A 16553-nucleotide genomic window follows, 5' to 3' on the forward strand; every position below is an offset into this window, starting at 1 on the left:
CGCGACAGGCCTCCACTGCACCAAAAGAAGCCTTCGTTTTCAACTTACACAGTACGTCTGGCCCGCCTCATCTAGCTTTTGTTATGTTGAATTTCCCCCCAGAGTCTTGTTGGGGCCACAGCCCAAAGTGTGACCCTAGCGCAACCCCATGTCAAATGTTACTTCCTCGTTGGGAAATAGATCGGAAAAACAAGCTATTTATAATCTTGGCCCCCCATCAGCCGGCTATCAACAAGGCTGAGGCTAACTTCCCCTTAACAATATAAACACTTTTTGGTCCCCCTTTGATGTTTAAGTATATTTATTCTGACAATCTCTTGTCATCTTGATTTTCGCGTTATCCGCCAATATGACCGAGCCAAGACCGACTGAGAAAACAACCGCCTCAGAACGGCCACCGAAATGGAGGCGCACGCTCCTGCTTGGCGCGGCCGCAGTAGCTTCAGTGCTGGTATTGAATATCATTATCCTCGCTTGGTCCGCGTCAACGGCTGGGGAGTATAGTGCGAATGAGGCCATTTTCACAGGTATCTATATGACTTTGCGCCGTCTCAAATAGAATGGAGATTTTAACTGTTCCGCTAGGATCCTGTGAAAAATCCCAGAACATTGTCAGCTGGTCCACGGCAGGTACCCCCGAACGGCTTATTGGCAATTTAGCCTAACTTGCTTGTATGTAGTTGGTCATCAACCTTCTCAGCACGGTATTGCTGGCCGTCAGCCTCAATGCCGCCCAGATTCTGCTCTCTCCAACACGAGCAGAAGTAGACTGGGCCCATGGGATTGGATCCTGGCTCCATGTCGGAGCTCCGATGAGTTGGAATAATTTCTTGGCCGCTTCCCCGTTACGTTGTGGATTGATTGCCCTGCTGGTGTTGACCAGTTTACCTTTACACTGGATGTGAGTGAAAATGCTCTTTTCTAACATGAAAAAGCCTGATCATTTCATCAAGGTACAACTCGGTAATCTTCCTAAACTCCGCTTCCAATGCCTACACAGTGACAGCCGTCACGCCCGAGTTTCTACCCCCGACCTACGGCGCCTACAGTGATCTGAATGCGCTCAGCTTCGGCTGGGCAGAAAAGCCGGCCCCGGATGCCAAATGGGGAGAGACTGTGCAGTGGATGCAGCACAATGTCGATAAACTAACCAATCTCTCCAACCACGACTGCGTCCAGGCGTACGGCAGTGGATTCTACCAGTCGACCTGGGGAAACGTGCTGCTGGTAACCGACGCAAAACCGGGCTTCGCAGTGGGACCAGGAGTAGGCTCTGGCATTCCGAACAGCAGTGTCATCCTGGCGCTGGAATACTTTCCCGCACCTCATCGTTTGGGGGGCGACAGCGATCTGAGTTGGCTATGTGGCGACTTCATGGACGAGACTTGTAGCTTCTCAGAGGCTTTGAAGTATTCGTCCGAGTGGAGGCTAGAGAGTATGTATTATGGGTTTGGCAAGAGCCAGCCTGACAGCGCTTCTGTTAAATACTGCCTTGCGGAGAAACGGATGGCGCCGTGCTCTGCGCGCATTGCAGGCCCTCTCCTGACTATTGTGGTCATTCTCAACGTCATTCAATTAGCCTGTTTGGTGGTGATTCTGTCATGGATGTCGAGCTTCAAGCCACTGGTACTGGTCGGCGATGCCATTGCCTCGTTCTTACAGCAGCCTGATGCTGCGGCTCCCACCCCCGGGAAGCCGAAGACAACGGAGCAGGAGACAAAAGGCCATTGGTTTTTTGCAGGGCTTCTGTGGGTTTTAATCTATTACTTCTTTTGATTTGTGACTTGCTGACAGTCTGCACAGTTTCCTAAGCTCACTAGTGGTCGGCCTTGTATTTCTTGTCAAATCGCTAAAGGCACCATCCCAAAGCCCAAATGGCTGGTACCCGGTTGAATACTGGACAGCTACGCATTGGTTTCCTTCCAATGGCCTTGACACGGGCCTAACACGCTTCCACATCAACATGGCGACATCCAGCTCCGTACTAGGCAGTCTCCTGCTCATTAACCTGCCCCAACTGCTCCTTAGCGTTGATCTCTTCATCTACAAATACCTCCTCATCCTAATTGTAGCCGCTGCTGAAGTCTCCAAGTTCGCCATCCAGCGCGCTGGTCTTCGCGTCTCATCACCAGTGAAAGGAACGCATCAACACTCAACATACTACCTCCATCTACCTTTCCACTACAGCATCCCCTTCCTCATTCTATCCGCATTCCTGCACTGGGCGCTCAGTCGCTCTTTCTTCCTCGTGCGCAGCGATATCTACAGCCCTAGCGGCTCCATAATCCCCAGTACTTCAGGGAGAATAATGGGAGGCTACAGCGCCATCGGCATCCTGATCGCATTTATTCTCGGTGTTGTTCTGGTTGTGGGCCTTATTGTCGTCGCTATCGTCCTGCCTCGCTCGAGGACGGGTGTCCCGTCTCTGAACTCGTGCAGTTTGAATTTCAGCGCGGCATGCCATCCTCCTGATGGAGATGAGGATGTTGCTGAGAAGGAGGTGGTTTATGGAATCCCCAAGGCCGATCCGAATTCGAATCCTCCTGCGTTGGAAGGTGAGGCTGAGATGCACGAGGAGGGTCAGGGCCGGGCTTATGTTTTTACGAGTCGTGAGGTTTGTCCCTTGAAGTAGACATGTGTTGAATGCCAGTCAACGAGTTATGATTGTTTATATCTTTTCCAAGACGTAGGACGAGTTTAATATTATGAATACCAGTCTAGCCACAAATAAACAACCTCGAGAATAAAAAGGCTGAAACTGAGATTTACAAAGGAACCAAATACACAGTAATACATCGCAATAGAAGACTAAGTTGCGAGCCTGCGGCGGAAGAAGCCGGGGGTTACTAGCAGTATGACTTCCGATGTCAACTAGGAGAACCGAGCGTGGACTGAGAAATGAAAGACTTAAACGCTAAACTGTTGTTTGATGGAGTTGGTTACTAAAGTGAGAAGACGCATACGCTTTCGGCCTCTGGCATTAGTTCTAGAGATTTTGACCAGAGACACACCATTTCTCAGATTGCCTCTCAATATTATTGGATAAGATTGGAATAGCCCAGTGTTCAAGGAGATCTGTTGTCCCTCGAATGGATCTTCAATGCATAATCTACAGTTGTTTTGGTCCTTGTACTTGGGTTTGTAGATCGTTTCTAGTCTCGATCATTGCTGATTTACCCAAATGCAACAACACGCACTATTGAAGACACGTCTTACTTTGAAATCAATCTATGGGTCATTTATGGGATATGTGGATTGAGTTGTTATTGGGTGTCTTACTTAGGGATCCGCTACTAGCAATACATACTCCTCGCATTGCATACAATATCACACATGTGCATATTAATAGTTAGAGGATGATCGACCGCGAGATTTAAAACCATTGTCATGTTTACCTCGTCCACAGGCAAAAAAAGCCTATAAATTCTAGAGAAATCTATCGCCCTACCACTTCGATCTCAATCAAGTTCTGCAAGAACCAACCTCCACGAAATCTCCCCCTTGTCGTACATTCCCTTTTCAAATTTACGTTTCTTCGTTCAAGATGAAGACTTTCCTTGCTGTCGGTCTCCTTGCAGCTCTCTGCCAGTCAGCCTTCAGTCTCGACGAGGGAATCTACCAAATCGGCTCCGCCTCCCTCAGCCCATCTATGGTCCTTACCCAGAATGAGGACGAGGACTCTAATCCGATCGTTTTCGAAGTGGACACCCGTGAGTTCACCCAGCTCTGGAACATCACCGCGAGCAATGAGTTCCCAGAATACTTTGCAATCCAAGCCCTTTCTGGAACCTATATCAACTGTGGTACTGATGAGGGAACCAATTGCTCTCTGACCGATGATCCTCATCTTTACAAGCCGGAGGCTGTTGGTGATAAGGCATATGAGCTCGTTGAGAAGGAATCTGGTTACTTTTTGCTTGTCAATGATGATCGTAAGCTGCAACTTTCCAATTGGGATCACAGTCCGGAAGAGCAGTTTGTTTTCGTTGAGTTCCAAGAATAGGAATAGAAAAGAAGAAGATGATGATGGAATGAGTATTCCAGTGAGAAACTACATAATAGGGGGCGGTTAATAGAAGGAAAGAAACTCAAAACTTGGACGTCTCCATGAGATCGTATTTCATTTGTGCCGTATGAAGCCTCCGCAAAGGTTCTTAGATATGTAGCTAGTATCATTTTAGCACTGAAGATGTAATATTGGTGATGGTAAACCTGCCCCCTCGGGTAGCGATCCGCTCTGGGATCTTGGGGTCAGTCGCTCCCTGAGCACTCTGAGCACTCTGAGCGACCGACCTCTGATCGGGACCTGAGCATGTATCATGATAGTAATTATTAACACGCTAAATTAAAATAAAAGGCTAGCGTATAGTAGGGGTGTGTTTTTAACACATCCCAACAACTAACAGCCTACAGGAATACTTGTTTAATAGGCAAAGTCATGTGTGTGATGATTTCCGGTGTGAGGGTGCGAGATATAGCTATATCTATTGGCCGACTACATCTAGTGTCCACTCATAGCCAAAGAGCGATTATAATCAATAACAGACATTTAGTCGGTCGGTCGGGTTGACTGCATCGGCAACCGGCATGATGATTACTATGAACATCAGAATGGGTCTCGACCTATAATTACGTAACGTTACGAGCGACCATGTTCGAGTGTGCAGGACTGACGAGACTTGCTATGCCACATAGCTTGTTCGCTAGTTTTGAAAAATGGTTGCAAGAATACAATGAAGACACTATTCCAAGCGCAATATTAACCAAAGTCAATTTCTGTGATTGAGTCTTTTACATCATAACAGTGTATCATTCATGACGTTTATCTCAACGCATGATGATGAAATTAACAGCAGCAAGTCCCTATTAAGATTGTGGACTTCTACCCGTAAATGCGTGATATAGTTCATTCCAAAGACACGCTGAAGTCTTCATTATAATTTGACTATAAGTGCTGCTTCATACGGAAACTCTTCCACGCTCGCTATGAAGGCCATCGTTGTTGAAAAATACGGACCAATCGAGAGTCTAGAAGCTCGAAATGTTCCCGATCCAGGAGAACCTGAGGGTCGCGATTTGTTGGTAAGGTATGTATACTGGCTGATGCTGCAATCTATCTGAATTATTCTGATATATAACAAGGGTAGAGGCGTGCTCTGTGAATCCTATCGATATGAAGGTCCGCGCTGGCACTTACGATGATTATCCAGGTATGTATTCTAGTTATGTTTGGTCATAACATCTCATGTTAACGATAACGATTTTTAGACTATTACGCTCGCGCTCCCCGTCCATACCAAATTTGTGGCTTTGATGGTGCGGGAATCGTAACGAAAAAAGGCCCTGCTTGTTCGCTCTTCAATGAGGGAGATGAAGTCTTTTACTCCGGTAGTCCAGTCAGACACGGATCCAACGCAGAATTTCAATTGGTGGATGAGCGCTCTGTGGGACATAAGCCAAATGGCTTGGATATGGCTGGGGCTGCTGCCATGCCGCTTACGTATATCACAGCATATCAGGCACTCATTGAACAAATGAAGATCGAAAACAAGGAGAAAGCGGCAGTACTTATTATCAACGGAGCCGGTGGTGTCGGGGCCGTGGCTAGTCAAATAGCCCGCCAGCTCCTTGAATTGCCAGTCGTGATTACGACCGCTTCACGCCCGGAGAGCGTTGACTTCACGAAAAAAATGGGAGCAACACACGTTCTCAATCATAGGGATGATTTGGAGAAACAAATTCAGAATCTCAACCTCAATGTTCCTTTGAAGTGAGCGTTTACTTCCCACTTGATTGTATCGGTGACTTACATAACTTTAGGTACATATTCATCACGCATTCTACCGACAAATATATGGGCGTGTGTGCAAAGATTTGTGCGCCATTCGGTAAGGTATGCTCTATTGTACAAGGCCAGGCCAAAATGTACGGCACAGAGTTTATGGCAAAGTCGTTGTCATTCATATGGTGCCTGATTGGTACCAGACCTGTATATGGCACGGACATCGAGTCTCACCATCGAATCCTGGAAGAGTTGAGCCGGCTGTTGGATTCTGGAAAAATTCGTTGTCACCTGACGCATCGACTTGGGTTGACACATCATGGTCTTCGTGAAGCCCACCGGTCTGTAGAGAGTGGGGGCAATATTGGAAAGACTGTTCTAACGATTGGTGATATTCGCGGTGCTGAGTCTTTCGTGTAACTCAAATAATTCAAACATAAATGAGGTAGTGCTTCGTGCAGTTTTAGCGTTTTAATGGCATAGTCCATACAACTACAGTCTTTGTGAGCGTGCAATGGCCCTGAATCATTCATCCAGCTTTACTGGTTTTCATTGGAACTGCTTTTTCATGGGCCACTATAATTGTGAGCAGAAGACGTAATCTGCCCCTATGGAATTCATCTGCTCTGGTACCGTTTTTCATGGACTGGAGAGTCTTTGGGATGATCACTACGTGATTGTTAGCATAATGGAGAAGCAAGCAGAGAAGGTAATGTTCAGTTGCGACGTTCTGACCGCAGTGGGAGATTGATGCCACGCCAACAAGAAGCAGAAGCTCCGGAGTCAAACCTTGGGTTGACTTGATCAGCTTTGGATCTCGTACATATGGGAGTTATATTCATTTGAGAAAGCCGAGGAGAAATTAGACAAGCACTCGGAGCTGGCCCTGAGCTGCTGATCGATGGTAGGGCATTTCTCATAGTCTGCGAAGTTTGGCCGGACTCACCTTGCAGGCGATAGCAAGGGCTACAATAATCTTTGCAAAAAAAGATAGTATCTCATTACCTAAAGAGTGAATTACACTGCACAGGTGATTATCTCTTCAGCCACTCGCTGCGACAATGTGAATAAGTGAGGTTATTATTTGATGTCTCCCGTAGCCATAATTGCTCTCTTCATTGGACTTATGCGATGAAGGGAAGTCCCATAACCCACACCAAAAGCAATGCTATCCACGAGTCCTTTCCTGGCGATACCAAGCTGGCCGCTTCATGATGACGTGTCGGGACAGCCGCCCCGACGGAGGATGAACTTGTCGGGAACGAGGACGTTGGCGGCACGCTGATGGAAGATGAACTTGCTGGGAAAGACTCCGTCGGCGCCACCCCGATGGAGGACGAACTTGCCGCGGTCGATTCCGTCGGTGCTACCCCTGTTGGTCTGTGTGCTTGGTCTGAAGATGCAATAGAACCACTACCTTCGCTAGAAGGTTCGGGCGTGACCGATGTGGGCGCGGGTGTAGCGACTGGTCCATCAGGATTAGAAGAAGACCCTGGTAGGAAAGTCGGTCCGGGAAAAAAGCCGTTATCGATACAGAAGCTACCGCCATCCGTGGGACAGGCATATCCGAGTTGGCAGCAAATACCATTTCCGCAATCCGGGCCGAAACACGGCTCATCGCATTTAGGCTGACCCATAACGAATGTGCAGGGCGCGTTAGAAGGGCAGCATCCGCCTCCTACGGTGCAGTATATGTCGCCCGCTGGACACGAATATTCTTGTCTAGGTATAAGAGGGCCTGTGGTCGTGAGGGGAGCTCTAGGATTGGCGAGTTGAACGGCACTAGTCAGGCGGCCGCCTAGGAGGACAACAAAAGACCAACGAATGTACATGGTTTGAACCTCTAACTTCGAGTTTGTCTTGAACAAATGATTTAAAATATTGAAAAATGAGGCAATATGGGGTGCAAGCTTCGTTTATATAACCGTGGAATTCCATACTTCTTGAAGAAATAATTACTCGTGCTGCGCTGACAGGACTTGCCAAGATAGACCCTCGTATTCAGCCACTTTTCATTAGTTAATTCCTACTGTGGCGGACAAGCGATGCATCTACCGATGTTTGCAAGGTGCTAAAGCGGCCCAAGCTGCGACGGTAGTGCTATGAACTCCTCGTGTTGAAGCCAGTGGCGCCGGGCATCGGACCAGACGGCCTGTTTTGCCGTCTGGACTGAGGGCGGAATCGTCCCTCCTGAAAAGCCACCGGCCATGATAATTGACTGGGCGAGCGGGGCTTTGACCGTCACCACTGGGACACGACGGGAATCAACTGCGAAGGAAATGGGATGATGTTAACACACCGATCTCGTATTGGCTGCGGCCGTGATGCACGTCTTCCTAGAACTAGTCAACAGCCGATTTGGCCGCTTGCCACCGAGCGACCTGAATGTCTCCAAGCGAAATGTATCCCTGCATGCGCTGCCGCATTTTGATTCCTACAGCCTCGTCTGCTCTCTGCTGCTGCGATTGCCAACTTAGGCCGGAACCATGATTTTTTCCAAGTAGATTGCGGACACGCTTCGTTTCCTGCACCAGTTCGCATGATCCGGACAATGGATCATGAAGAAATGCCCGCCTTTTAAAGAGAAGACCATAGCTATTTGTGCTGCTTCCCAATTGTACTGCCCTTCCTCAAGGTATTTTGATCACATGAGAGTGAAGGGAAACCAATTTTCAAGGCCAAACCGACTGGCAAGAATCATTCAATCCCTTCTCCGGATCCTTACGATTCCGACGTTTCCAAACAGGCTTAAAGAAAGTCAGATTAGCCAAAAAATCCCGGTGGTGGGTTACTCTGCAGTCTTAACGTAATTAGCGAATCCAACACGTCTGTATGCAGTCTTGTCGGAATTAGCCTATATCTAATTTCCTCCGAAATACTAGGACGGCGCAAGAAGCTATCTTCGCCTACCAATATACTGTTAGCTACTAACGCATGGCAGTGCATTCTTAAACCAATTTGTTATTATTAATAACTCTTAGAGGAAAAATATATAATACTCATTCCCAAACAGACACAATTAGGGGGGGGGGGGGGGGGAAACTCAAAAACACCACGCACTCTGGATGAGACAAACAACATAATTCATAAGACAGAGATGAATAAAGGAAAAAAAAAAAGAAAAGAGAAGAGAAGAGAGTAGAGGTATGCTCCTCCATCTCATCCATCCTCTACCCAGAGCCGAGGTACTTCAGAACAGCCTCGCGCTCCTCAACAGGCAACATGCTCAGCACCTGCTGCACACCACGTAGACCGCCCTCCTTGTTCCCGATCAACAGCTGCGCCACATCAGAGGCGACGCCCTCGTTGCGCAGAGCCTCAACCTTCGTCTGGACGAGCTTCTTGTTTTCCTCGTACCACAGAGCGACCTTTTGGTCGTCATGCTCGAGCTCCTTATCGAGCAGACCAGTCCAGGCGTGCAAGGTGCGCAGATGGGTGGCGCGAGCGGAGGACGAGTCCTGGGGTCCGGGTTGGGCGCTGCTACCGGAAGAGGGAATAGCGCCGGAAGCACCGTTGCGGGTAGCGACGGGCGAGGACGATGCTCCCACCATGCGCTTGACGATGAGCTCCTCGCTCAGGCGGCGGCGGAGACGCCAGTAGAAGAAGCGGCGGGCGTTTTGCCAGCGGAGGGGCTTGCGGATCGTGTTCTTGGCCTGCATGCGGCCGGCGCGGTCGTGCAGGTCGGCGAACTGGAGTGCAATCTGGAGATACACCGGTAGAAGCTGCTCTTCGCGTTGGGCCATCTTGGTCTTGATGGCTGACAGCTGCTCCTTGCTGAGAGATGAGTCCTCCAGGGACCGGCGCAACTCGCCGTAGGTAGCGTCCAGACGGGCCATCGTGTCGAGCTGCTTGTCGCGACGGTACTTGAGACCCACGATACCCTCGGGCTCGAGGACACCACCGCGGGCGTCTTCGTCGGCGTACATTTCCATCTGGTCTGGGTTGATGGAGGGATCGATAACGACCTGTGGAGTAAAGTTAGTAAAATAAAATATAGAAAATGTTGAGAAGAACTTACCCATGATCCACCACGGAGCTCGCCGAACGGAGGGATGTAAACGAAGATGGGCTGTTCGTATTTGACCAGCGCGTCGACAATATAGGAACCGTACTTGAGCACCTCGTTGTACATGTCGCGCTGTCCACCAGAGAAACCTCTCCAGTTGGCGAGGACCATAACAGGAAGCTGCTCTCCGTTGTTGAAGTCGCGCAGAGCCTGAGCGGTCTTGTACGCCGAGTTGGGGTACCAGACGCCACCGGCCTCGGTGGTGATCATCTCCATGGAATCGGGGTTGGCAGGGTCGGCCGGAGTGACGTTCTCCACTGAGCGGGTCTCGACAGCAATCACACCGATGGGGATACCGCCGAGGCGGGCGCGACCAACAACCACAGTCCGGGCCCAGCCGCCGAGAGCCTCCTCGAAGGAGTTTCGGTCGAACAGACCCGGAAGGAATCCATCGACATCTTCCTTGCCGTTAATGAGCCAGCGCACATCGTAGGCCTGCTTGGCAGGGGGGTAGTAGGCCACATCGCGGTCCCAGTCATCGGCCCAGGGGCGGATGGGGATCGGAGAGTTCTTCTTGTCCGGGACGAAGGACATCCACTCGACAATCTTCTGCACACCCTCGAAGTCATCGTTGGCGGTCATATGCGACACACCGTTCTTGTACATGATCTGCGTGCCACCGAGCTGCAGGTTGGAGGTGTACACCTCGCGACCCAAAAGCTTGTTGATAGCCGGGGCACCGGTCAAAATGATCGGCTGGCCTTCGACCTGAATGGCTCTCTGGCCCAGACGGACGAGGTACGCACCAATACCGACGGAGCGGCAAGTCACCAGAGTAATGGTGAAAATGTCCTCGTAAGCCTTGGAGGTGGCGCCGGCAATCAGACCAGATCCCTTCAGACACTCAACACCTAGGCCTTCGCGAGCACCAACGATAGTAGTGATCTTGTGGCGCTCCTCGCCATTTTCATTGATGAGCTCGGTGATGACCTCCTTCTTCTTGCTGGCATCGAAGCGCTTCTTGACCTCGGGGGTGAGATACAGGTACTTGAATCCAGCCTCTGGCTTCGCGGGGTCGTTCCAAGCAACGGAGAAATAGGGGATCAGTTCGTCGGCAAGGCCAATGCGAGCACCGGAGTTGGCAGACAAATAGATGCGCGGGATGCCAAGCTTTCGAGCCAGTTCCGTGCACTTGTGGAAGAATTTGTCTTCCTGGGGACCGAAGGTACCAGTCTGGAAGGTGATATCGTTGGCAACGATGATGAACCGCCGGCCACGGGGGTACTCGGGAGTCCGGGCCGTGACGAGCCATCCAACCATACCGTGGGTGTTGGTACCGGGCTCACGGGACACCTCAACCAGATTATCCGTGTCATCCAGGACGAGCTCATTGTAGTCAATGCACTCGCCAACCGCAGGCCGCTTGTCGGCAAGCGACGGGATGTTCTGGGTGATTTTGGTCCAGCTGTTCTGGAAAGCCTGGCGGAAAAGCTCGGGGAAATCGTACACGTACTGAGTACCCATGATGTGAGCCTTGTATCGCTTGGGCTGCAACCACTCCTTGGTTGGGTAGGGCGTGGTGACGGGCCGCATGTGCATGGAGCCGAGCTTGTTGGTGCCGCCGATGCTCTGGAAGACCCACTCGCCCTTCTCGGACTTGCGTTCGATGTACATCTCAACCTGAATGATGAATCCATAGGTGTTGGTGATGATCACACGCAGCGGGTAGGGCATGCCCGTGGACGGGTCAGTGCAAAGGATGCGAATCTCAGCACCGGTGATGCGAAGACGCCACAGACGGCGGCCGAAGCGGTCAAGGAATCCAGCCAGCGCTTGCTCAACATCGATGGGCTGCAGATTGAACACAGGCGAGAAGTTAATGAAGATGTGGTTTAGATCGGAGTTGTTGTTGCCGATAATCTCCAATGCAGCCAGAATGTCGTTCATCAACCGATCGGCCTCCGAGATCAGGTACTCTGCAGTAGGGATATCATCACGCAGGCGACCGGGGCGCACCACCGCACGAACGAAGTAGCGCTTGTCAACGGCCTTGTCATTCTCGGGGCCCTTTCCAATCGCCTCGTAGACGTGAAGATTGCGGTTCTCGGTGAAAACGGGCTTGATGTTGAACTTGGACAGGCGGGTCAGCTCCAGTTGGAAGGCCGTTGCAGGCTCATTGTGGCGGATGCTCTCGTCTTCCTCGTAGTTGGGGCCACGGAAGGTAAAGTAGCCAGGATAGAAACCGTTGCGCCCACAGATGAAGGTAACACGGCGGATGCGGCGAGCGAGCAGCTCCTCTTTAGTGTCAGCCAGCAGCTTCTGCATTTGAGCAACGATCTGCGAGTCATCCTGGTCCTCGACATCACGGATGGCGATGTTGAGGACTCCAGTGAGTTCGCTGTCAGACTCCACCTTGGGAGCCGGACGGCGCTTGCCCTCCAGGTTGGCCAGCAGCCCATGGTCACTGGGGCGTTTGGCCTTGGAGCCGGCGCGAGGGAAAGCCTCCAATGCCTTGGAAAGATACTCTTCCGCATCCTCGAGGTACTGCACAGGGATGATGACACCCTTCCGGACAGGGTCACTGCCTGGGTCATTGAGGTTGGACATATCACTGAACGAGCCGATGCGCTTGTAGGGGCTTGATTCGGTAGTGGGTGTACCAGGGGCCGAAGGCTGGGTCGACGATACTGGGCCGAACTCGGGCTGACCCACCCTGCTGAGAGTGAAATCCCAGGTCAAAAGAGGTGGCTCAGCCGACGCGCTGTAGCCAATACCCTTCAGGCTGTAGGCACGGTAGGCACGGCGCACGTAGACCTCCAAGGCAGCGAGAGTGACCCAAGGATCCTGGTGAACGAAGAAACGTGGAAGAACGTCGAAGACGGTGTACTTGGAGTCGACGACCTCCTTCAGAACCTGGAAATCGGGTTCACGGTGGTCCCAGCCAGTCTCACCGTAGCGGGACTCGATGACCGACGACCGCAGAATGTGCTCCATCTGGGACAGGCGTTCCTCCAAGGAGGGCAGCGCACACTGGATGAGGACCTCACGGGCCTTGAGGGTGACTTTAGCGGCGGAGCGCGAGTCCAGCTCCGTCAGCTTCTGCAGAATGTGCTTGAAATGCTTGCCAACATCGCCAACGTTGGGCTGGTTCGGACGGTACATGTCTAAGATGGCAAGGATGAGGTTGTTCTTCGATCCGATGCGGCTGTGAGAAAGGACGGTGTGGGTAACGCTGGTGATGTCGTCCTTGTTCTCCTCGCGGAGCTTCAGAATGACGTCCTCATCGCGGGCGTTACGCGTGCAGAACAGCTTCTCGACGTCGTAGTACTGCTCCAGCAAGCCAATGAAGACATTGTATTCGTTAGTCTTGAGGCCATCCAGGTACTTGTTGATGACCTGCACCAGAGGCAGAAGAGTGGCCTTGAGGATCTCCGCGTCGGCAGGGTTCACATGTTCTTCAATGAAGCGGACAATAGTCTTCTGGAGCTGCTTGGCGGGAAACTCGGCTTTGCGAATCTTGGCACGGTCGACCACGTTCTGCAGCTGGGTATCCAGCTTCTGGGGTATGCGCGAGTGCAGTGCCGAAGACTGGGCGTTCCACTCTCCGTAGGGAAGCTCGGGGTTGCGGAGCACCTCCACTAACTGTTTCAGAGTGCTGCCCATGATCACCTGGTTATCAAATCCACGAAGAATGTTCTCCAGAATGCTGTGCAGAAGGAAGAAGCGCTGAGGAGGCTTGTTACCGACCACCTGAGGCGGGCCGATATCTGGAAGCTGACCAGTGAAGGGGTGGGCGTGCTTGACACGCGAAGGATCATCCAGAGCAAGAATACCGAGAATGTCACCGGCCTCCAGGGTGGCACCAGGCTGCTTGATGAGCTGAACGATGCCATCCTCCTGGGCAATAAGGGGCATGTACATCTTCATGACTTCGACCTCCGCGTAAGGTTGGCCAGCGCGAACATGCTCTCCATTTTCCACAGTGAACTTGACCAGCTTACCAGGCGAGGGAGAGCGGAGCTGGGTCGGATCATTCTCCTGCTCCAGCAGGCAAGTCTTTCCATCCACGCTCAGGCGAGTAGCCGCGGGCTCTTCCTTCCAGTAAACGTTGTGGCTGCGGCCGTTCAAAAGGACCAGTAGACCACCGTCAGCCAGAGCACGGACACCGACCGAACACTTGGAACCGTTGATGAACAGGTGGTAGCTGTCCAAGCTGGCGCGGGTTGCGGTGAACTTGTAGCGAGCTCCTTCATAGATAAAATCCACAGGGAAAACGGTCTTCAGAACGTCCTTCGAGGGAACCTGGCCCTTCTCAAGACCTTTACGGTACTCTTCCACGCCGGCCTCGCTGGCAAGGTGTGCCTTGGTAACGGCACCGCAAATGACCGCCACAATCGGGTCGGGTCGCTCGGCTGTCAGCTTGTTAGAGATCAGCTGGTCCAGCCATCCGGTGGTGATGGTGTTTTCCTCGAATGCAGGGGTCTCCAGAAGCTTGATCAGGTACTCGACGGTTGTGCGGAAGTCACCACGAATGCTCAGCTCTTTCAAGGCGACAACCATGTGCTTGCGCGAGGCAGACCGATTCTCACCGTAGGCGAAAATGTGACCGAATTGACTGTCAGAGAAACTATGGATACCACCGGCGGTACCGACAGAGAAGTAACCCCAAACATTGGACGAACTGCGGAAGTTCAGCTCGTGCATAGTGCCGCTAGACGGCTTGAAGCCCTCGCCGGGATCTTCAGAGGTGATACGGCAGGCGGTGGTGTGGCCCTTAGGCTGCGGGCGGCGCTGGACCTTGAAGCTCTCTTCGCTGGAGAAGTCGAAGTCAATGTTGGAGGAGGTGTTGGGGTCAACGCCGTAGAGGAGACGAATATCGCGGATACGGTGCAGGGGAATGCCCATGGCAATCTGGAGCTGGGCAGCGGGTAGGTTGACACCAGACACCATCTCGGTGGTAGGGTGCTCGACCTGGAGACGGGGGTTCAGCTCGAGGAAGTAGAACTTGTCGTCGGCGTGCGAGTACAAGTACTCGACAGTACCGGCAGAGACATAGCCGACGAGCCTGCCCAAGCTGACGGCGGCGCGCTCCATAGCCTGGAAAGTGATAGGTTTGGCGATGGTGACCGGCGCCTCTTCGATAATCTTCTGGTGACGGCGCTGAACGGAGCAGTCACGGCCGAAAAGAGAGATGTTGTTGCCATACTGATCAGCCAGCAGCTGGACTTCCAGATGCCGAGCGTTACCAGCCAGCTTCATGATGAAGATGGGCGATCCGGGAATCTCGTTCGCGGCGGCGTTGTACAGGGAGATGAATTCTGCCTCATTTTCGACCTTGCGAATACCCTTGCCACCACCACCTTCGGAGGCCTTGACCATAACGGGGAAGCCGATCTGTTTGGCCTTCTCGAGACCCTCCTCGGGGGAGTAGGTGCAGCCCTGGCTGTACACGTCGTCTTCCACCGTCACGATACCGTTGCTGTCGACCTTGACTGCGTCAACACCCGTTCCGGACCAGGGAATACAGGGCACACCGGCGTGCTGTGCGACAATGGTGGAGGAGATCTTGTCTCCCAGCGAGCGCATGGCGGAGGCTGGTGGGCCGATGAAGATAATCTTCTTGGGCGACGCCGCCAGAGATTCCGGTAACCGTGGGTTTTCCGAAGCGTGACCCCTGCGAATTGAATAAGCCTAGGTTCTTTTCTCTCGAGATTCATATGCTTACCATCCAGCCCACACGGCGTGGACGTCCATCCGCTCCGCCACATCGACGATCAGCTCGACGTTGGCATAATTATTATTATTCGTTCCACCGGGGACTTCCACGTATTGGTCCGCCATGCGAATGTAGTCGGCATTGGCGTGCAGATCCTCGGGAGTGGCCATCACAGTGAACTGGATGGCGCGCTCGTTGCCGAAGGTTTCGTAGGCCCATTTCCGCACTGATCGGATCTCCTTGACAGCGGCGATACCGTTATTGGCGATCAGGACCTGTCCGAGGCCAGAGAATTAGTCAATGCGCTTCGTTGTAGACAGAGTTTGCTACTCACGGAAGTGATGACGGAGTGACCATCGTTGTTCGCGACAAAATCCTTCACAGTGCTCGGAGGCGCAACCTCGAGGCTGTTACCGCCGATGAAATGTGAAGGGAGGTCGGCGTGGCCATTTGCTGGCATGTTGCCGTTTGTGGAGCCCATGATGCACGACTAAGCTTCAATGCTCAGTTCCCATGCAGGATCAGGATCCCCCGATGCTTCGTCGCAATGGGAGTTTGACAGCGCTGTTGTTGGGGAGGGAAGGAAGGAGAGGTGTGTCCGCAGTAATGTACAGAAGAGAAGTGACGGACTGATCCCGGGCTGTCACGGACAGGAATTAGAGAGAGGGAGAGATACTGGGAACACCGGACAGAGGATTAGCGCGCGAAAGGCACGGCGAGTCTTGGGCGGAGAAAAAAAGGCGCGGGCCAAAAGCGGCATGCGTCTAGACTTGATCGCAAACGGGCAAAGGGTTGCAACGGGCTGGACCACTCACCGAAGAAGGGGAAGGATAAGGGAAGGGGAATGGTAGGTAGAATTACAGAGAGGACAGGACGACGACCGAAGAAAACGAGAGAGAAAATTGATGAGGATGATTTTCGCCGAGTGGAGCAGTCCCAACTGGGCTGGAAGTACCGATGCATAGTAAATTGTAAGGGGCGGTACCTTGGCCCCTGCGACAGGCACGTCTTTCCCCAACTCCCTTTGTTGGGCCCCACGGGCTCTGTCC

At 52.2% G+C, this 16553-nt stretch overlaps 5 protein-coding genes across 5 annotated transcripts; 3 read left to right on the forward strand and 2 right to left on the reverse strand.

Moving 5' to 3' along the window:
• Positions 1-349: 349 nt before the first annotated feature.
• N7474_007372 (uncharacterized protein) lies at positions 350-2632 on the forward strand (the record flags this gene model as incomplete). The annotated part of the gene is made up of 5 exons (XM_057198782.1): positions 350-527; positions 586-611; positions 681-901; positions 954-1748; positions 1804-2632. 5 exons carry the CDS (start codon positions 350-352, stop codon positions 2630-2632), a joined length of 2049 nt encoding a protein of 682 aa, XP_057052222.1.
• A 912-nt stretch (positions 2633-3544) lies between these two features.
• N7474_007373 (uncharacterized protein) lies at positions 3545-4003 on the forward strand (the record flags this gene model as incomplete). The annotated part of the gene is made up of 1 exon (XM_057198783.1): positions 3545-4003. The coding sequence occupies one exon, from the start codon at positions 3545-3547 to the stop codon at positions 4001-4003; it is 459 nt and encodes a 152-aa protein (XP_057052223.1).
• A 1170-nt stretch (positions 4004-5173) lies between these two features.
• Positions 5174-6202, forward strand: N7474_007374 (zinc-binding alcohol dehydrogenase family protein; the record flags this gene model as incomplete). Its single annotated transcript, XM_057198784.1, has 3 exons — positions 5174-5210; positions 5269-5770; positions 5821-6202. The coding sequence occupies 3 exons, from the start codon at positions 5174-5176 to the stop codon at positions 6200-6202; spliced, it is 921 nt and encodes a 306-aa protein (XP_057052224.1).
• Positions 6203-7853: 1651 nt separating this feature from the next.
• On the reverse strand, positions 7854-8718 carry N7474_007375 (uncharacterized protein; the record flags this gene model as incomplete). The annotated part of the gene is made up of 2 exons (XM_057198785.1): positions 7854-8050; positions 8715-8718. The coding sequence occupies 2 exons, from the start codon at positions 8716-8718 to the stop codon at positions 7854-7856; spliced, it is 201 nt and encodes a 66-aa protein (XP_057052225.1).
• A 234-nt stretch (positions 8719-8952) lies between these two features.
• N7474_007376 (acetyl-CoA carboxylase ACC1) lies at positions 8953-15985 on the reverse strand (the record flags this gene model as incomplete). Its single annotated transcript, XM_057198786.1, has 4 exons — positions 8953-9747; positions 9801-15462; positions 15514-15779; positions 15839-15985. The coding sequence occupies 4 exons, from the start codon at positions 15983-15985 to the stop codon at positions 8953-8955; spliced, it is 6870 nt and encodes a 2289-aa protein (XP_057052226.1).
• Positions 15986-16553: the final 568 nt, after the last annotated feature.

This window comes from Penicillium riverlandense (genome assembly GCF_028828495.1).
Source record: "Penicillium riverlandense strain IBT 135883 chromosome Unknown utg000006l_segment0_segment0, whole genome shotgun sequence".
Lineage (NCBI taxonomy): Eukaryota > Fungi > Ascomycota > Eurotiomycetes > Eurotiales > Aspergillaceae > Penicillium > Penicillium riverlandense.